Source organism: Anneissia japonica, unplaced genomic scaffold (assembly GCF_011630105.1).
Source record: "Anneissia japonica isolate Jap-2015-1 unplaced genomic scaffold, ASM1163010v1 scaffold287948_len850469_cov200, whole genome shotgun sequence".
In the NCBI taxonomy this organism is placed as follows: Eukaryota; Metazoa; Echinodermata; class Crinoidea; order Comatulida; family Comatulidae; genus Anneissia; species Anneissia japonica.
This window is the reverse complement of record NW_022699796.1, coordinates 182573-203808: the sequence shown is the minus strand read 5'-3', so window position 1 is coordinate 203808 and position 21236 is coordinate 182573. Positions and strand designations below refer to the sequence as shown.

General features: G+C 33.3%; 3 protein-coding genes and 2 non-coding genes across 6 annotated transcripts in view; 3 read left to right on the top strand and 2 right to left on the bottom strand.

Moving 5' to 3' along the window:
- LOC117103145 overlaps positions 1–7500 on the bottom strand; it is a 17864-nt gene extending 10364 nt beyond the window's left edge. The window contains exons 1-8 of the mRNA XM_033243656.1: positions 7218–7500; positions 6729–6875; positions 6119–6334; positions 5444–5700; positions 4843–4966; positions 3823–3988; positions 2670–2848; positions 1899–2012 (exon numbers count right to left, since the gene is read on the bottom strand). Of these exons, the coding sequence (XP_033099547.1) occupies positions 1899–2012; positions 2670–2848; positions 3823–3988; positions 4843–4966; positions 5444–5700; positions 6119–6334; positions 6729–6875; positions 7218–7310 (1296 nt within the window). The 5' untranslated portion in view covers positions 7311–7500. The remainder of the gene's footprint in view (positions 1–1898; positions 2013–2669; positions 2849–3822; positions 3989–4842; positions 4967–5443; positions 5701–6118; positions 6335–6728; positions 6876–7217) is intronic.
- LOC117103156 lies at positions 744–935 on the top strand. Its single transcript, XR_004444530.1, has one exon. It is a non-coding gene; the product is annotated as a U2 spliceosomal RNA (small nuclear RNA).
- Positions 1590–1781, top strand: LOC117103155. The gene has a single exon (XR_004444529.1). It is a non-coding gene; the product is annotated as a U2 spliceosomal RNA (small nuclear RNA).
- Positions 7501–7693: 193 nt separating the features above from the next.
- LOC117103126 (UPF0454 protein C12orf49 homolog) lies at positions 7694–13721 on the bottom strand. 2 transcript variants are annotated; one of them, XM_033243628.1, is made up of 6 exons: positions 13487–13721; positions 12844–12994; positions 11335–11486; positions 10744–10857; positions 10309–10395; positions 7694–7837 (listed from the first exon to the last, which is right to left on the bottom strand). In XM_033243628.1, exons 1-5 carry the CDS (start codon positions 13577–13579, stop codon positions 10309–10311), a joined length of 597 nt encoding a protein of 198 aa, XP_033099519.1. In that variant the 5' UTR covers positions 13580–13721; the 3' UTR covers positions 7694–7837. The 2 variants fall into 2 exon arrangements, with proteins under 2 accessions (XP_033099519.1, XP_033099517.1); XM_033243626.1 differs by having other exon boundaries at positions 7797–10395; positions 13487–13720.
- Positions 13722–13945: 224 nt separating this feature from the next.
- Positions 13946–20590, top strand: LOC117103152 (RING finger and transmembrane domain-containing protein 2-like). Its single transcript, XM_033243662.1, has 9 exons — positions 13946–14104; positions 14487–14827; positions 15834–15910; positions 16120–16220; positions 17263–17416; positions 17855–18001; positions 18918–18983; positions 19119–19220; positions 19543–20590. The coding sequence occupies exons 2-9, from the start codon at positions 14506–14508 to the stop codon at positions 19672–19674; spliced, it is 1101 nt and encodes a 366-aa protein (XP_033099553.1). The 5' UTR covers positions 13946–14104; positions 14487–14505; the 3' UTR covers positions 19675–20590.
- The last annotated feature ends 646 nt before the right edge of the window (positions 20591–21236 follow it).

Below are 21236 nucleotides of genomic sequence, written 5' to 3'. Positions count from 1 at the left end.
CCATTAATGTACTTTAATAGAGTATACTTTACTACAATAATGGTATTTGTCTAATATTTAGTATTCTAATTTGTTTAAATTTAGTATTTTTATTTAATAATAATAATAATAATAATAATAATAATAATAATAATAACCTACCTGTATATACTACTGTATCATGGAGTGTATTAACAAGTATTAAATCATTGAAACTACTGTATAAACCAAGCATGTTTTTAATTTATTTTGTTTGTTTGAAATTCATTTAGAGTGTATGTAGTGTACTATCTCAAAAAGAAGCTCAAGCTTTCTTGAAACCATGAGTTCTTTTTGAGGCTACTTTTGCAAACTAAAAAGGGGGAAATTCAGAATTGGCTCCTCGAGATTAAGCCCATTGGGCTTCTATTCAAGGTTTTACAATAGTACAATTGGGTTATAGTATTGTACAACAAAAGCTAGTAGTAGGAAGGCGGACAATGAAGAAGCATTCATGCATAAAGCTAATTAATATTCATTAAATACTTTTGAACATTATAAATTCCTTGTTTATAAATATTATTAATGAACAGTATAAATCCTTGCTTACTATTGATATAATAAGATAATAAACAAACACTGTACATTTTTAAAATTAACTTTTATTTAACTGATTATTTGAGTATCTTTTAAAAATAAAGATATTATGAAATGTTCTCTATTTGACATCAACACAATAGCAGTATGGTTTTTCATGTATATACTACTCGCTACTTGATGATGGTATCGCTTCTCGGCCTTTTGGCTAAGATCATGTGTAGTATCTGTTCTTTTCAGCTTAATATCTGAAACGCTGCTCATTGAGTAGCTTCTATATTAAACTGATTTTTGAAATTAGGCCATGGAATAGGAGCTTGCTCCGTCCTGGCCACGGGTTGGCCTGGTATTGCAGTACCTCCAGGATAGGCTCATCCTCTTTGGAGGAAATAAACAAACCAAAAATAGAATTACATGTTCCTCTGGATCTTTGTAACCAGCAGAGAAAAGAAACATGGAACTTGTATACTTTCCTCTGCACGTGATAAAACCTGTAAAGATTACTGACTGGTAAAAGGATGTGCAAGGCATTCAAATCAGCAAATTTCAAGAATCTTTAAAAATGGAAAATCTATTGAAACACTAAGATTTCAGTACAAAATAGTATATTTTCTCCATTATGGATTTAAACTTAGTGTAAGTTTTTGCATTTTACTCTTTTGATAACCTAAACCATGGCTGACTTGATATGAGGCAGAATAGACCTTTCCAGTGTGTCATCAAACTTAAAACTGACCAATCAGAAAAGGGCCCAGAATACACACGCAACCAACAATGAAGGAGCGTTCATGCATAAAGCTAATGAATATTCATTAGTTATTTTTGAACATTATAAACCTTGTTTATTAATTATTAATTACCAATATGAAGTCTTGCTTACTATTGATGTAATAACATAATAAAAACACTTTATACATATTAAACTGATTATTTTAATATCTTTTACAATAAAGATATGAAATTTACTCTATTTAACACCAACACAACAGCAGTATGGTTTGTCATATAGATACTACCGACTACTTTTTGATGGTATCGCTTCTCGGCCTTTTGGCTAAGATCATGTGTAGTATCTGTTCTTTTCAGCTTAATATCTGAAACGCTGCTCATTGAGTAGCTTCTATATTAAACTGATTTTTGAAATTAGGCCATGGAATAGGAGCTTGCTCCGTCCTGGCCACGGGTTGGCCTGGTATTGCAGTACCTCCAGGATCGGCCCATCCTCTTCGGAGGAAATAAACAAATAAAAATAGAATTTACATTTTTTAACTTCTCTACAGCTTAGCGGAGGCTGCTGTTAGGTGCATTTAACTACAGGAATTTGGCATCTGAATGTAACCTACCTCTCCCACCCACTTTCTTGCAAGCATGACTGGGCTAGACAGATTTACTACAGACATTGAACCAGTGCCATGGGATTTCTGCTGCTCTTTCATTAGCATTTCTACCATGTAATCCTGAAAGTATACAATTATGTTCATATAGTTATTATTTCAAATAGTTCATATTTGTGAACAGTTGGTTATATTATTATTACAGATAATGAGAAGACATTCTTCTGTATGATTTCCTTACTTAACAACCTTCTTCAACAATTCTAGGGATGATGAAGAAGTTGACTCCCAAGTGTCAGATATATTGCATGTAATGACTGAAGGCAATTTGATTGCCAAATGTTTATAATAAGAAACTTATGATAATTATATTAATTTTCTATGACGAGACAACAAACGACACTTAGGCTACGTGCCACAACACCTGAGCCGATCCAGGCTGTACATAAGCAATGGTTTGCTAGGGAAACTACTCAAAAAATCATGTAAAGCAAAAGCTGATTTGAATTTCTTAATAACTGTAAACAATTTAGGGTTTATCCCAAGTGTAAATCATTTAAATAATAAACTTATAATGCGTCAATTCTAAGAATAATGATCAAAGGCACAGTGTATGTTCAAAGCCAAGCTACTAGAGATGTTGAGACACATACATAGGCATATTTTTTCAAGTGAAAAAAGTAATGGGGCAAACATTCAAAGAGGAGCAATTGCCAAAATCAAAATAGCATGTAGCATATTTTTTTAATCGTTTTAAAAACAGAATGATTTATGACTCACCTTGATATCCAGCATATATTCCTTACTGCAACTTTGTTGCAGATGATTATAGAAGTCAATGTCAATTTGTTGAAGCCTCTGTAGGGCGCCCTCTGCAACAGAAAACACCTGTGGCCAGGTAGGAAACATCCCATGCTGTAGCTCATCCATGTACATAGCCATCTCATAGGAAAACTCAGCTAAGCAAATATAATAAGAAAATACAATACAAATATTAAAATAAATCATATATATATATATGTGAAATGGGAAAACATAGATACATAATATCTGTACAGAAAAAAAATGACCATGTTATGCTATTTTGAAATTTATATACTGTGGTATATAAATATATATATATATATACCCTAGAACATGAAAGTTGTGTCAACTTTGAAAGTGTGCTTGTACCTGATGACCAGAAAATTTAATTAGTAGTGAGAATGAAGACCTAGGTAAATTAGGCTAAATAAGTCTTACATATAGTTCAGACTAAAATTCAAACTTTGAAAAAAAAGTGTAGCCAAGTTAGGATGTGGATGTATCATAGTTACCACAAATTCTTCTTCTTATTAAGGAGCTAACTTCAATTTGAAGGCTCTGCCCCTTCAGCTCACTGAGTTTTGAATCTGAGTATCAGGCTTTGTGGTATTCTATTCTACTTGTTATTACATTTTTTTAATCTATTATTATTACTATCAGTTTCTAATTAAGTTTCTGGCCATAAGCAGCCCCGAAAAGTGTCGAGCAAAAATCTTTACTTTAAACAATAAAAATAAAAACGTCCCCATCATTCAGCTCTCTGAGGGTCTACCATCCATGGCCACCGCTATCACCATGCCTGGACTGCTCTCAAGGAGACCAGATTAAGAAACTGGAGCAACATTTACCCTGCCTCAGCCATCCAGGTGCCCAGCAAGCAACCACCGAGACAGAGGCCCTCAGAGAGCAAGCTGAGGGCAAAATATGTCTTGAAGGTTTGTATGACAATAGAAATTAATAAATAATTATAGGTTTTTGGTACATCATCATGTGGCATATGGCACATGGTGTATCAGAAACCTATAATTACAGCAAATAATAATTTTAAAGAACAGTTCTAGAGAATAAAACTATTTTTTAAAATTATGTACTGTATTGTAATGCAGTAAAACATAACAAGTTTGCATACCAGCATCACTATCCTCTCTGTAAGCTAACACCAATGGAAAGAGCCAATGTATCAGGTATGGCTCAAACACCTGGTTGTAAGTAAACATGATGTTTATTATCTTCCTAATGTGTTCCTTTAAACTCAATGTCTGGTAGGATTGCATGCTAGGAGTCTTTTCCATCACCTGAAAAAAAAAAAAAAAACCACATAAAATGTCACAACTTACAACGTTGCAGAGAGAATTCTTATGGAAATAAAGTATACAAACTTTGTTAATTATGATTCATAGCCCAGTGATAGCTCATAACTCAGTGATCATTATCACCATCATTGTTACCCTAGTTTCTTGGGTACGCCAGTTGGGTATTTAGGAGCAGTGGCAGCACTGGCTGGGGTGGGGTAAGGGGACTGGGTTTAAGTCCCCCACTGATCAAGTCAACCCCCCATCAGACAGAGCTCGTCAGACCATAAACAATATAAAAATAGGCCCACGCCAAGCCAACACATTCTTGTCACAGTCTGAGAGTGCCATTTCCAGCCATCCAGAGGTTCCTATTCTCTAAAAAAATCTCATTTGGGAAGGGGAACCCCTTCTTAAACCCTTCCCCCAGCTCGGGCCTATGAGCTTAAGTCCCCTGTCGGAAGCTTAGCCCCCCCCCCACCCCAATTGAAATACATCCTAGAGCAGCCACTGTTTAGGAGTATAAATATAGGCAGGAGATGATAAAGGGAAAGGAGCACAATGTGAAAGTTAGATGATGCTTGCTGGGAAATGAGATCATATGAGGTATTTTGTTTAGTGGGGCAAGACAGGGGCTTCCAACTTGTTTTTAGGCAGGTATGTGCTTCCCTCCACCTCCCCTACCCACCAAAAAAAAATATGCCACTTGGATACCCGACACGAGAAAACCCTGAGTAGCCTATAAGCTCACCCCTTTTTGGAAAGTTTTTTATACCACACTAATATCATATGACAATTAACCTTTGTTATACGGTAACTATAATATTGTGAGTGGATGCCTATGAAACTGACCTTACCTCTGCTACAGACTTACTGATGAGTCTGTTAACTGGGGTCTCTGATGCATTCTGTATCTTCAGCTGTAGTTTACCTTTAGATACACTCTTGCCATATTTATTTCTCATGGCTTTTTCATGTGTTCTGCAAAGAAATCAATTCTTTACAGAATAAAATAAGTTCATGATCAGTTACAGCAGTATAAGATTAGAAATTAATTTGTGTAATATTTATATATAAACAACAGAGTTAAAATAAACATAGTACTATTAAGCACATAAACACAGATACTGATACGAAAAGAGTAAAATTCATGATTAATTTTATGGTCATATGTTAATATATATTTTAATATTTTCATATTTTCTTTCATATATTCAAAATTTATTACTTATTTTTATATTCATAATATAATATGTTAGATTTATATAGCGCTTAACGCCAACAAGGCTTCTAAGCGCTTCACATTACTACCCCCGGTCATTGGATTAAACGCCTATGGAACACAAACTCAAGCTCCCCGAGGGAGTATTCCATAAAGTTCCATCAGTGCATTTTGGCATTTAACCCAATACACATTTCCATGGAATGTCACATCTCACCTAAGCAGATGTGGCTTACCTGAAAGCAGTGCTACTCAGCGAACTAGAGCGTAGCGTACAATTTGTCCATATATACCTCCTTAAGCTAGCTGGTAACTGTCTACCTAGTAGGCGACTGCAGACGTTCTGCAACCTGTGTGGCGCCCTCCTAAGGATTGCTAATATTGAATGGCTTAGGGTGTCACTCATGTGACTCCAGCAGTTAGGGGGTTCAGATGGATTACTTGTGATCACCCCGGCAACACCTTTGATTTGTTGCCATGTATTATGGGGACTCTGCAAAAAAACATATACATCTGCAATGTGAAGAGTAGGCCTGAGAATGAAGTATGACAAAGGTATTGAAGATTATGCTGATAAAAGTATATTATTAGAAAAAGACAACAAATTTAAAAGAAAAAAGCAATATAGAAAAGGCACATACATGAAGTATGTAACATAACATGAAAAAAATACACTAAAATATAAAATTGAGGTTGATTCTAAAAAATTATGTGACAATGAATATGACAGCTACAATGTTAATGACAATGGTAATAATGACAATGATGTTGATAATCATGATTTATACTGTTTTTATTTGGAAGATTTTTGAGGGTTTTTCTTTTTCTATTTTTTACACTGAAACATTTACCACATCTTTGCCTCAACTTGTGACAAATGACAAAATGATTCAATAAATCTCTAGACCTACTTTATCTTCTTCATGGAGCCTGTGTCTTTGCAGCCCCTTCTCTAACAGCTTTCTAGTATGCTGCCAATACTGCATGAGATCATCTGGTGTGTCATCTGGATCTTCTACTGGTGAGTGTGAATATCCACATTCTTTCACAGCTTTTTTCATTTTATCCTTCAAAATTATCTGGACATCTTGTTGAAGTTTCTTCTTCTCTTCACTTCTCAAGTTATCCTACAATTACATTTATGAATTTATTTATTCATCCAATCATTTTAATCATTTAAAAAATAGAACTGACATTCCAAACCACCAGTAGTCTACATCCACTATATTCACACCAAGAATAAAATTCTAAAAATTTATTTTAAAGATGATGATATATCTTTAAAAACCCTGACAATAGCAAAAAGAAACACAGACATCAAATGTGTACTGCATCCAGTGCTTCCAAAACTTAGCAAAATGTGGTAACTATCATGTTTTTTGACAATTTGAGGACAACTTCAGGTGCTTAGGGGACTATTTAACCATCATAATTCCCTTTTATCTCACTCAGTTTTCTCCCTTTTTTAAAACCTAATACCAGGATATAAGAGGTAGAATTAAAAGTAACTGGGGTACTTACTAACAGCCTTGGTTCAAACTCATATTGCTCAAAATAGTTTGCAACAAATCTGTGGCCAAGGAGAATGAAGATCATCTGTCGATGCTCAGGATTGGTCAGCTCAGGTTCAAGGGATCCCGCCAGACTCTTGCACATTACATCTCTCACCTGCAGAGCATGACAAGAGGTAGAACACACTTAGTAATGTAACACTTTAAGCCCGGTACTAAGTGGTTCTATCGTGGGGGAATCATGAGTTTTTCTGGGGGCTTGCATCCATTTATGCTGATGTCACTAGCCTGCATAAAGACTTGCAAATGTTTGATTCACCAATTAAGACAGGACTAGAGAGTTATATAACCAAACCTGCAATATTTATTTTCAAATATGTCTTGGTATGGAGTGTTAAATGATTTGTTGTTGTGAATGCTAGTATGATGAAATAAATCTTTGATTATTTGATTGCATTTGATTAGTTATATCATTAAAAAACCATTTTGCAAGCAATACCTTTATCCATGGCGATCCTGGTAGCAATGTCTCTTGAAAAACAGAATTGAGCCATTGCTGGGTGAAAGGTCGATAACTAAGCAATGAATCCATAATGAAGTCATTAATATCTTCAAGAGATATACGATTATTAAACCTTTGATTTCCTATTTATACTGACAAGCTCTTGTAATTCATAAAGCAGTTTCTGTGTCTTCAGTGTGAACACATGTACTCCGCAGAAAATTTCTGATACCGTATTCCTCAGTGTGAACATGCACCTATAAATTCATCATTTGAAGTCTCTATGCAGTTTCCATTTATTCTTTAGTTTAAAGACACGTCTATAAATTCACTGCCTTAAAGTACTTCCCAGTGTCTATTACTTCAGTTGCTAAGCACAGTATTCTTCAGTGTGAACGCAATGCAAATTCTGTACCACAATGGTTCACTCCACACTGTCTGCATGCACTGTGTTACAATCTTAATCACTATGAACATATAAATACAGTCTGCGTTCTGTCTTTCACAGTATTCCTCTGTATAAACATATCATGCACGTTAAGTACTGACGTTGATAACAAAACAGTATACAGTCTATTTATACAAATTGTCTTGTTTTATTGATTTTCTTCAGACACCTTAAAATGCAAAATAGGAATAAAATCATTATGATTCATATTAAACTACAGGCTCCCTCTAATTAAAGACGTTTCTGTGGTCCCAAATTAACAAATGTCTTTTATCTTTATTATTCTAATTTAGAGACAAAAGCTGCTAAAGACGTCTTTAATTGAAGGGAGACCTGTTTTCACTAATTACTTTATACAAATGCATCATCATTCATTCCTACTTCAAGAAGGTCTTCTTTTTCAATGACTTCATAACTTTATACATAAAATTGCTAAAAATCAGAATTAAAACTTATTCATTCTACTACATATTATTGTCAATGTATAATACAATTGTACAATCGTCCACGTGCAATAACACCTTCTATAGTAATCAAGGCTACATAATTGCGATAGTATCAAAATTGCTTTGGCCAACAACAGGAGTTGAATACTAAGGGGGAGCATACACTTTATTAATTAGTAACACTGTCGTAAATCCTATTTATACAACGTGTAACAGCAGTATACTACTACCAAAACCTTCTGTCACGCAGTACAATCCATTTACACAATGGTTATTACACACATATCTTCGCAGTTTGTGTTACAGCCTGCATGCTCAGTCAGTTTGATCAAAATATTTGTTGACATGCAACAGGTTTTTGAAACACAATATGACTATGTTTAGCGCCACATTAAATCGTGTAGCATAGTCTAGTAAAAAATTGAACAAGTCCAATTTTTCAGCCCTGTCGCAAGCCTCCTTTCTGTAGATATGCTTCATTTCTACAAGAAGACTAACATATTTATTTATTACAAATTTTAAACAAATATATAAAGGAATTTTTTTTGTAACTTAATATGCACCGATACTTGTGCTTTTTAATGATACAAAACTAGTTAAAAATGAACATCATGTTTATTGCACTTTGGACAAATCAAAGGGATTAGCAAAATCTGATCACAGAAGAAAAATTGGACCTTGAATGTTGGTTCTGGTTAAAAAATAATTTTTTTGCTATATCATAAAAATAAAATAAATTTCTTCAACAACAAAAAAACATATCCAGTTATGTATAAAGATGCATATTCTTCCATCCACTACCTTTAATGCACCAACATTCAGAGGAAATTAATTTATTCCCCAAAAAAATTGCATACATCGAAAATATTTACATAATCAAAATTTCATGATATACTATATTATTCTTCATTCAACACAGACACACTTCCCATACACATTCCCCTTTAATAATGTATTCAATCATTCCACACATATTCAACCTTATAGCATCACTCAGTCTGTCCTAATTTTAATTGTAAAGTATCTTTGTAGACACTTCTATCATAACAATATGTACAAGTGGCTAACTTATTTGAAATATACACACGTTATGATTATATACATACGATAAGTATCGCAAGGCCAAAAAAACTGTTATTGCCCAACACTGACAAACACAAAATCTGAAAATCTAGGGTTAGTAGTCTTTTTAGACCCGAGAAGCCCAAAAAACTTATAATATTTGAAAAGGCCACTTTTCAAGATTTAATTAATCAATGTAATACCTTAACAATGGTTTCATGGTTTTACTATTTCATCAATTAAAAAGCATGCCATGAGGTGGCTGACCAGTGAAGCTCATGAAACAATATTGAGGTGGTTATATTAGGGAGAATTTACACATCATCCTATGTCTGTTTGAATAAGGCAATTCGTGGTTGGAGCTGCACATGATCGTATCCAAGGTTAATCGAAGTCAACCGACATAAACATATGTTATGCGTCTGGTGTTTATGTTGATAGTCCTTGATATTGACCTCTAACTGGCTTATTGTATAAAATGAAAATATTCTAAAGCTGTACATGCTGCGATTGACTCACTTATAACTAAAGGAGCTTGCTAGCATTAAGTCCTGTCCAGACTATCAAATTTTGTTTGACAAAAACAGGTGACATGCCTAAATATGGTCATGATGACATCACATCATGACCATATATAGGCACAACATGACTATATATGGGCATACAACAGTTTTCTGTCAAAGAGAATTTGATAGTGTGGACAGAGCTTCAGCACTTGAAAATGATTTTTAAAAATATGGGACTAATGATGTAAAAAAATAGACCTTTGTCAAATCATAAATAAAGTTATTAGGAGACAGTCCTTTTATACTTAACAAGTCGTGGTATTGGTATTACTTTAATTTTCAGGGTAACATATGCTGCATGTTAGGAAACATTAACACAATTAACTTTTGATGTTTTTTGTCAAATCTGTATACTTTATTAGTATAATGGAATTCAAAAGAGACTGGTGAGTGAAAAATAATAATTTGTAAAGTAAAACAAGAAAATATCAAAATATGGAATAAATAACTAAGAAAACTTTTCAATACAAATGTGGTGAAAGAACAGGATGAAAATACAAATATTAAAAAGGAATGGAAAATGAGGTGGTAGGAAAAGACACACAAAACAGAGTATTCATTATTACTCAGTTTGATCCTTGTGGAGCCGGTAGGTCATCACCATAGCAATGCTTCATTTCTGGGTCACGATAGGTATTTTCATGCTGTACACTCTGGTGACAGAAAAACAATTATTTTAATATTTTAAATTCACAATTTTATTGGTTTAAATACGTTAATTATCCAATAAATTATCATACACAAATACAATGATATTTATTTTATTTTTCCTGCGCTGATAAACACAACTAATAAACAATAACTGAAACTCAATCAGCTAAACTACATTTTTATTCCAAAGGCCTGCACTAGCTTGGTCAAATAGCTTAGTTGGTATTGTAACCGAAAAAATAATTAGGCCTTGGGTTCGGACCTTGCTGAATCAATACGTTTCTTTCAAATCACTTGTGAAATTTGTAATAACAAAATACAAATAAAATATTTAAATGAAATATACTCACTAAAGAGGATGTCCTACATTTGGTCAAGCAAAGTTCATAATGATCATATACAGACGAAAATAGTATACCAAAAGCTTTGCCTGCTTTGCCCAATACACCTTGTAACACAATTTGCTAAATAAACAGAGAAAATGGAAAAATGATTAGCAATAAGACGATGGGTCATGGGAATAATTAATTAATAATGCAACAAATTGATCACATCTCCTATTAAAGTTATGAAATGCTTATAAACTCTTGTACTTGTTATTGATATACTGTAGTTGAATATGAAACTTATCTTCAATAACCTTTAATATAATACTGTATGATTTTTTTACCGCTCTGACATCAGACATACACATTTAAACTATGAACCGACTTGTTATGTTGTTAGTTCACTCATTGTTTGAAAGTCGATAGAATTAACTGCACATACAGTACAGTACTTATATTTATAGTTCCAAGATTTATTATAAATATACAAATAAAAAGTTGAGTACCACACTATCATCTAGTTATCAAAATAATCATAATTTATAGCATTTTTTCACTTTTTATTTTATATTTAATATTATATTACAGTTTACACAAAATAGTTTATTATGCTACCTTATCTGGCCTTAAACAGCAAGAAACACAATTTTCATATACACTACAGCAGCCGTGTTCATTACATGTTTCGCATGTGTGGAGAAACGCATCCTCACGTTCTTGATTGCAACAACCATTTGGTAAGAGGCTTATACGAGGGCAAACACAGCCTGAAAAAAACATACTCATTGTTTTTGTTTAATTTTTCCCAATATTTTCAAAAGTTGATTCCTCTACAGAACAAGAATATATTTAGAGTAAAAAATTATCAAACATATGTGTAATTTGGGTACAGTATTCATTGGAATAAAAGTTCAAATTAAGTTACAGTAATCATAAAACATATAACCGACAGTGGAAAGTGAATTTTTACAAAGTGATCATTATCAGGTCAGTTTACCCACAATTTAAAAAATCCAATAATAAATTCTTGAGGCACTATACACCACATAAATAGTTCTACAGTGAACCGATTGAATTAACTCAATAGAGGGATTCAGCAATGGGCATCACATGACCTAACTTGGGTGTTGGATATAAACAACTAGTACAGCAGTGATTTACATGTAGATTGCTATTGCAGCCCATCCCATGTTATTGCTGTAAAGATCATCAAAATTCCCAGTAAACTATACCAAATTGATATGAAAGTAAACCTGATTATTTTGCATTAATTGTTAGCAAATGCTGTAAAGGATACTGGCCGCAAACATTGAGGATTTTCAAAAACTGTTAGGCCTACGCCCCTGTACATCTACGACATGGTTAATAATGCATGATGGTCTTCGACCCACGAACTTAGACTACGCTGTGATGTTAGGGCTAGCTAAGATTTATGAAGAATCACTGAAATTTCAAAGCATACAATCCTAGGTTAGGGCTAGCTAAGATTTATGAAGAATCACTGAAATTTCAAAGCATACAATCCTAGGAGAACGCTAGGATAAGTAAATAAACACTATTTTGAATAATCGCATTGCCTTTCCTAGCCATTTATTTCTACAGTTAACAGTTCTCAGAACTATCTACATGGTGCACAGCAAGCATTTTATTGATATTTTGCAATGCAAACCTTCAAACAAAAATCCAGTGTAGAGAAAAGCTTGTACTAAGGGTACATAGAAAAAATTATTAAATTATCACTCTTTTTTTTTTTTTAATCGGAACAATAGATTATTTCTCTTTTGTTTTTATCGATGAGGGAGGGACTGTTTATATTTGGTCTGTAATAGTAAATATTGTATAAAAACTGCTTTTAATTTTATAGTTTATTAAAGAAAATGTATTTGAAGTCACAAAATTGCATGTTATTATGCTGTTAAAATAATTGATGCGGCAAAAAAAAAATTTTTTTTTATTCCCGCATCAATATTTTCCGAATTTTTTACACGGGACGGGAGTGATAATCTAATAAATTTTTCTATTTGCCCTAAAAGAAAAGTGATATGTACATATTGCATTATCAGTAGGAAATATGGGAGGAAAAAACACAATTGAAAATAAAGCTTTTCGTGAGAAATTAAACACCTTTTTCGTCAACAACAACATGTTTTCCTTGTAGAGAGTTTCTACATTTGTTTGTGTACGTATGATTCTTTGGTTCAAACTCAGCCTTCCACTGAAATGGTGGTCTTGAAGGTGAAATATTTGTGTTCTCTTCTACAAATGAAATTGGATTCTGTATAAAGGGGAAAAATTGTTTGTAAGTTATTGTGTTTCTGCATATTTGAAATTTTATTTTTAAATAATCAGAAAATGAAAACAGATGAATACAGAACAACCAATACACACTAGCTATAGTATTAGCTGGTCATATAAACAAACACTTTATACAAAAACATGGCAGTTCTCAATCCATCACCTTCTTTTTTTCATTAAAAAATTGAAATCAAAATTCATAAACCAGCATTAATTATAAAAATGTTAATATTTTCTTATTCTATCTAGTTCTATGTAGTTTAAATTTATATTGTATAAATAATTACATATAGGGCCTACATATCTAAGTAAATTTCATAACTATAATAAATTGCCTAGCTAGCCTAGTCTAGGCCTAATCTAAATGTCATGGGTTGACTTGAAAACGGGCATACGCCCCCAAGTCATAGCTAAATTGCTGCTGGTAATTATGACTCATGAGAGGTTGAGACAGCAGGCTAGGCCTACCTACCTGAGTTAAAGTATTGCTCATGAAATACAGAAGTGACAGGAAGAAAATAACACCTAAGAACCAGCGCTTGCGTAAAATTCGAGCAGAAAACATGGAACTTGTTTATTTTGCTTATTTTTAAGCATCTAATAGGTGTTATTTCTTCTTCCTATAAATCACAAATTGCATCATTCCTCTTCTCTAGCTCTCGGGGAGATTCGTGAATTTGATCAAGATGACCTTGCGACGACGACGACGACGATGACCTCCAAAAATATATTTGGATTCACAATGTTATGAAAATACTCTATAATATAAATGACATATCAACTCACTCAATCTTATATCATAAAAATAATATTGAGAGCATAAATCACAGTATACTTTTATTTATTTAATAGTTTATTCATGTACTCGTAATGTGTTTATTCTTATATTTTATTTCAATTTATATCTAACATCCCAAAAATATCAACTCGGGATTCCAAAAATATCAACTTGGGATTCCCCATGTTTTGTTATCTTGGTTTTTGGTTGACGTAACGTTCACGTAGGCCTACCTGTTTCACTACTTTCAGAAAAAAAGAAGGGAAATCTGTTGAATTTAATTTGATGGTCGACATATAAATCCATTTAAAGGTAAGCTTCTAATCTGTATTCATTACGAATAATGATGTTGTTTAAATCATTTTAGAGTAAATTTGTAGGCCCAGGCCTATCTATATTGAAAGGCTAGGCCTACTCTACTACCTCTCTCTACTCTACTCTAACTTTCCTAGGACTAGGCCTGGCCTAGCCTGTAGATAGTTACTTCCTTTTGTTATGGTGGGACAGTATTAATATCTAGGCCTAGCTACGCTTTTGTGGTACAAGTATTGTTTCCTAATTCTCTAATTAGTGACATGATGTCCATATTTGTTTGATTGATTCTTGAATGAGCCCATCCCCCATGCCTGATTTACTAGGCTTATATTATATTTTAAAAAGTATATATTTTTTCTTTTTCTTTGATTTTTCAAAGGTAGTAGAGCTCATCCTCTATGGCTGGTTTGGTAGAAGGCGGAATAGGTGACAATCTAAACACAGTTCTCCGGGGCATCATACCAGGTCTCAATACCATGGACACACCTGTTCATCCATCTCATTCTAGTGACAACCGGTCACCTGCCAATGATTCAACTATCATCGACATTTCAACTGATGAAGGCGGAGGGGGAGATGAAGGGGATACTGACCAAGGAGGCAACGGTGCTGGTGGAGGCCAGACAGTACCCGAGATGAGAGGTTTACGGTCAATACTAGATCGTACAATTTTGTTCATACTTCTACTTGCTGTAAAAATATTGATAGATCATAGATTAGGTAAGATACACTATTGTTTATATATGAATATATTATTAATAGTTTATTTAACTCCATCATATTACAGATAAAAAAATAATATATGTATTGGAGTTTGATTATGGATATTTATTATAGATTTAGCGTTGATTATTAAACTAATGTTAATAATATACTTGAATTTGTTTAAGACAGTGGCTATGTTCACTAGCATGGCTAGTGCTAACTGATCAAGCATTACCACATGCATGCTAACGATTAGCTTCCGATCTGGCTACTAAGGGTCTAGTGTGAACCTAACATTATATGAATTGAACAAGTTTGGGAAAAAATTAAATAAGCTATGGTGATTCTTATGTCAAAGTAATCAATGATTGCCATGGGATTATTGTCTGGTTTCAAATATTTATTTTGATATTAAGGATATTGTGATCAGGTCAAAATGTTGCTTATAACAAGGCCAAATAAAAAAAAAAATTCTTGTGTTGGCCACGTTTTGGGAAATTCCAAAAATGGGTAGGTCAGTATCAAAAGTTTTTTTTTTCTTATACCAATAATTTGTTTGTGCCTAAAAAGTAGAAAATACACAAAAATACAACAAAGACCATTTTTAAATCTATATTGAAGAGCAAAACGATCACATAACACTGTCGCATCACCTACCGTCCAGTAAGATAGGCCTATTCTTTTTAGCTTATTAAAAATATTTTTCGCTGTAGTCAAAAAAATAAAATAAATAAAATGCTGAACTTCAGGGCAGCATCACTCAAGAAAATAATGTGCCTGAATATGTCGGGAGATTCCATTATTTTCTTGAGGGTACTGCAGTTTTGCCCATCATACACGGTATGCATATTGTTGGTACTGTACTCTCAGGCACAGGGCAGAGGTATGCACCCTATTGTGTGACAAAATGTAAACAATAATATTATTGATGCAGTTTAAAGCTATATGTACTATACAATGATGATATTTTTAAATTAAACTTGAAAATTTGTTATATATAACATTTATACATTTATTTTAGGTTTATTTGTTGTTATTGGACTTGTTGGAACATTTTTTCATCACAATGGTAATTTGAAACAGCAAGTTATATTGAAAGTAAGCATTTATCCTTATGCATTTTAAATATACTGTATAGACAAAACAAAATTACGAAATAAAAATTCACAAATTTAGGATTTGCAAGACATTTGGTGCTCACAAATTATATAGAACATCTACTGTACAATTGAGGATTCATAATATTTTTGTCTAGATTGGATGCTGACAAATATTTTCTAAGTTTTAATGTTTTTTTTTTCTTACAGGCGAAGAGGAAGATTTTCTCACTTATTATCATGCTCGTGTTTCTTCTTTTCAATATATTTTTTGTTTATTATATATTTTCTGATCAGCATCTATATAGAAGGTAATGGAATCAATGTATTAGTATTATGATAATGGTGAAAAGGATTGGGAAGATAATGATGAGGATGGTGACGATGAGGATGGTGATGGTGATGATGAAATGATGTTTTTGAAGATAATGACGTCGGTAGTGGTGACAATGACAGCATCTTTATTTAATATTATTAATAAATAATAATAATATAATCTTTTTAACATGCATCTTTGGTGAGTCAAATGGTCAAGCGGTTAGCAGAGGCGCTGCATGGCACGCTCGCCTATGGTTCTGGTGGTAGAACAAGTCTTCTCGGATAAGGACTATAAACCGTAGGCCCAGTGTACACAATGGCTTGTGTGTACTATAAAGAACGCAGTACATCCTTTGAGACGAGTAGGGGGATACCCCGGTGTACTGAAACAGGCAGCCCCTGTGGTAGACGACAAGAGTTTCTGGTACCGGGTTACCAGATAGCAGAGACACGAAGGGACTCTTAGGAGTGAAGAAAGTCATTGGTCGAATTCCTAGTCCACATATCAAGCGCCCTGAGCATCTTACATTAGATGGATATGTGCGCTATATAAAACTACACTATTATTATTAATATTACTATTATTAAAAATATAACAATTCAGAAATAGCAGACTAATTGCAATGACAACCTAAAGCTCATGGGTCTTAGTTGATTTAAAAATGGATAGCCAATTGTAAAAACCTCATTGAAGATGAAAAAGCAAAGGATATAATGACAATGATGTTAATGACAACAATAGTGATGATTGTGACAAAAACAAGTGTCTTGAGATTGGAATGGTAATAACAGGGGGCAGAGACAAATGGCTTGAGAGTACCATTTTTGGGTACCTAGAGGTGACATATCTTGAATCACCTCAGCCTCAACAACAAGGTGGGGTGAGGTGGAGCTATTGAACAATCTGTCAAGGTGTAATGTTGATGCCAGTGGAGGGTAATTACAGTGATAAAATATTGGCGCTTATGTTAAGAATTTACCATGTGGTAGAACCAAATGATAATAATAATTATTTATTCTGTACTTTATTTTTAGTTTAATATTCTGCCAACCTGTATATGAAACAATGGATTTCTGGATGTTGTTATGGATTGTTGGCATCACAGATTTCATGATAAAATATATGACTATAGCTGTAAAAGGTATTGTTACCATTCTACCAAGACGATGCTTATCATTTAAACGGAGGGTAAGTCCAACATATTGAATAATATATTTTTCTCTGTAAAACCTCTAACTTGTATAAGTGGTGTACTTTTCTTTATGTGTATGACAGTAAAGGTCTGTAACCTGGTAGGGCAATTATTAAGGACTAACTGCCCACCATGGAGCTGTGGATATGTTCCGTAGATGTTTGACCCAGTGGGGGTGGGGGCGATTATAATGTAAAAATATAAATGTAAAATGTTGATGCAGTTTAATGGACGAGTATTGTAAAGGTCACTGGTTTGAACTGTATAGTAGCCAATGTTGTATGATCAATCAATCATTTTTTTTCATTTGCATTAGTACATAGTCATCAATTTTGTACGATTTCTTAATATGCAAATGCAGAAGTCAGAGTAAGCTTGGCTTGTATTGGGTATCGTGCTAACTGAATTATTTTTCATCTGTTTTCATTTATTAGGGTAAGATATACTTACTAATCGAGCAGTTCTCACAAATGTATCGCACCTTGACCCCGATGCCTATATGGATCCAGTACCTATCAAATGACCCAGAAACCCATTGGTCCATTAACTATGGATTGGTACTACTCTATGTTATATTTAAGGTATTTATATGAATTTTTCATCACAGATTTGATTATAACTCTTAAAAATAAACGGTGTTAAAATAAGGAATTCAATTCCCCAAAAAAATTAATTTGCTAATTTAAATGAATTCGCAAGCATTTGGGAATGCACTGAGCATTCAGTACAATAACACATCAGGTAGGGCAAATATCATTCATATTATTATTTCTCCTGATGAAAAATGCCATCGGAATAGCATTGCAGTGTACCCACTGCTACTTTGGGATCAGATCCATCACTAACCACTAAACGTTTTCCACAATTTACACATAACAAAATAGAAGCATTGATTTGGCAGAAAAGTACAGTAATCACTTTTGGGAGGGAGCCCCAGTTGTTGCTATGGAAGGTGTTCGCATCACACCAAAGTTACCAAGTACGCTTTTGGTCCTTATTGTTTTAAAGAGAGTGCGCATTGTACATCAACGCTTCTAATTGTTATGCGTAATGGTATAGTTGCACAGTGTATGCTGTGGTCAAAGCAGTCAAAGTTTAAAAAATAATTACTTTTGCAAGAGGGCGCCATACACTGTGTTATTACTGAATTTGCACCTAAAAATCACGGAGAACTGTATCTTGTGTTTATAAGATCTTTGATGTTACTCCAAATAGAGATAGGGAGGCGACCATTCAACATTTCAACCTTTATTAGGTCATCATTTTAAAGTCTTTAAATTGGCCAGCAAATTTAAGGATCTAAGCAAATAATATTGGCACATAATCATTTTGCATATGTTAGTTTAAGAGGAAATTATTTTTTAATTTAATTCAATTTTTCAAATGAGAGATAACTTTTTAAAAAAGAAGATTTAAAACTAATTTTTGTTGTAAAAATAACTTAGCACACAAGATGTTGCATGATAATTATTCTACCTTTGCTCTGTCATCTTTCAGGCTGGAAGTCTTATTGATAAACTGAAAGAAGTAAGAGCAGCTACCAAGGGCATATGTTTTGATGTTGTAAGTCAACCTATAAATAATAAATCTATGAATAAGTGGTTTTTATTTTAGATTTTATGTCACTTTTCTTCAGTGTCTGCTCAAGTTTTATTGAAGAATCTCACTGTGTATGTTGTTTTCTTTTGTTGTCAACAGCAATATGGTGTTCATTTATCGAAAGGAGAGCCACCAGTAAATGGTCAAGCATGTCCAATCTGTCAGGATGATTACACTGACCCGATACAGCTTCAATGCAAAGTAAGATTCGTCTGCGATTCAATTTTTATGTTGCACCGATATTTACTGTTCACTGCATGTCACTACTGTATCACGTTATAGAAAAAAACAATAAGAAAATATTCAAAGTCATGAAAATACATTTCGACCACCTTTTGAACCGAAAATTTGTGGCGGTCTCGGGTTTGGTCTCCTATTAGAGGATTATGTTAGTGTTAAACTATTAAAGACTTTTATTTAGTCCTCTGAAAAAGTGGTCTTGAATTAGAGGGGGCTCAGAATTAGAGGGATTTGTATTGGTGGGTAAACTGTAAACATAAACCATCTCTATTTCTCTTTGCAGCACATTTTCTGTGATGAGTGCGTATCATTATGGTTTGACCGTGAGCGAACCTGTCCGATGTGCCGTGCTAAAGTAGCCGATGATCCTACGTGGAGAGATGGAAATACGTCTTTATATGTTCACCTATTTTAAAAACTGTGTTTTTCTATCCATAGCATTTTCAATACTTAGCATCTTAGAAATGAATTACTTATTGACAATACTTATCATGAATATCATGTTGTTCAATGGTTATGTGGAATAAATCTCACATTTTGATTAAAACCAATTTTTTTTTTAATTATAATTTTTTTATGCACTGGGAGTAAGGGTTAAATGTAATTTTGTTTTTACAATAGATGCCTGGAAACATCCTTCCTAATAATATGATAATGCATGTCAAGTTCAGGGTACATTATATATCAGTATATGATATGTATTATGATAATGTATTCATAATTTCAATAACTTCTTCATTTTATATCAGTTATATTTCATTGTCTTGTTATATTACACTTGTCATCATACCCAGTGTGATTAATAAGTTAAAATTATAGATCAGCTCCTTATACTATACACCATTTATTCATGTGTATTTTGAAACAGCGCCGCCAACGTCTCTCAACTTTTCACAGAGGGACTTCCATCAGTCTAGTCTGAGCAAACTCCGTTTTTCCAGACATCTTTTTTTGGAGTACTTTGACATCCAAAAACACTGCAGGATTTATGTGCCCCTATTTTCTTATGTTTTTTGTTTTGACATTTAGTTTTCAAAGACTAGCCTAGGCTACCTCACTACAACAAGGTCGTTCACTGGTAAATACATAGAGCAAAATGCCTAGGCCTCTGGAAGACCCCCAGTGGTAGTTGCCAGGTTCTTGGAAATTTTCATTTAAAATTTCGCAAAAATGGTGTATATAGGGAATTTAAGGCTATTTACCGCTATTGTTTATAATGTTTACAAATTTTTTAATGAAATATTATTTTCATATTAAGGCGAGCCTTTTTTTATATCTTGTTTAGCGAACCCACCAACTGCAAATATTGATGATTTCAAATAATAAAATATATTATTTTTGACCAATTAGCGCACCCGCCACCACCAAAAAGTGGAAATTTCAGAACAAATTTAATGTTTTTCTTTATTTTTATTACGCCCTCTGCTGCAATTGAAATTTTCAAAGATATTGCTTCCTAATTATAATTATTTAACTATCGCCAATAAAATTTTAGTTTTATTTTCACCTCTGTCTGGATGATTTTGGCAAAACTATTTGTTAAATAAGAAAACAAAATTTTATTTTTATTTTTATTCCACCCTCCTCTGATAATCTTTAAAAAAATAAGTATGCGAAACAAGGAATAAAAAAAGTCTCGCCTAATTTGACTTAATTATCCTTATTTATGTACACTGTATTTCCTTAGGGGATATATTACAACTAGAAAAATTAAAGGTACTGTACATATAAACTTGCCATATATTTACTTAACAAAAGCTGTTTTCAGCATTTATAGTGTTGACAAGTGCAAAATGCTAATTGCTTTGTATATTTAAGTTTGATAAAGTATTTTCTGTGCATCAGTTTTGTTGGGGGGGGGGCGTGATTTGGCATTGCTCAAGATATCTTGGAAGTGGTTTAGGGGTTTCAAGGTCTATTTAATTGATTAAAGTCTACTACTGTAATATCTAAAGAATACATATTTTTCTTTCTCCC

Bases quoted from the DNA above. Each gene is read 5' to 3' on its own strand.
- LOC117103152 (XM_033243662.1), top strand. From the start codon at position 14,506: ATGGCTGGTTTGGTAGAAGGCGGAATAGGTGACAATCTAAACACAGTT. The intron at 15,911-16,119 runs GTAAGCATTTAT...TTTTTCTTACAG, and splicing joins AACAGCAAGTTATATTGAAA to GCGAAGAGGAAGATTTTCTC. The intron at 17,417-17,854 runs GTAAGTCCAACA...TTCATTTATTAG, and splicing joins GCTTATCATTTAAACGGAGG to GGTAAGATATACTTACTAAT.
- LOC117103126 (XM_033243628.1), bottom strand. From the start codon at position 13,579: ATGTTTTCTGCTCGAATTTTACGCAAGCGCTGGTTCTTAGGTGTTATT. The intron at 12,995-13,486 runs GTAGGTAGGCCT...CCCTTTATACAG, and splicing joins TGAGCAATACTTTAACTCAG to AATCCAATTTCATTTGTAGA. The intron at 10,396-10,743 runs GTGAGTATATTT...TTCTGTCACCAG, and splicing joins AATGTAGGACATCCTCTTTA to AGTGTACAGCATGAAAATAC.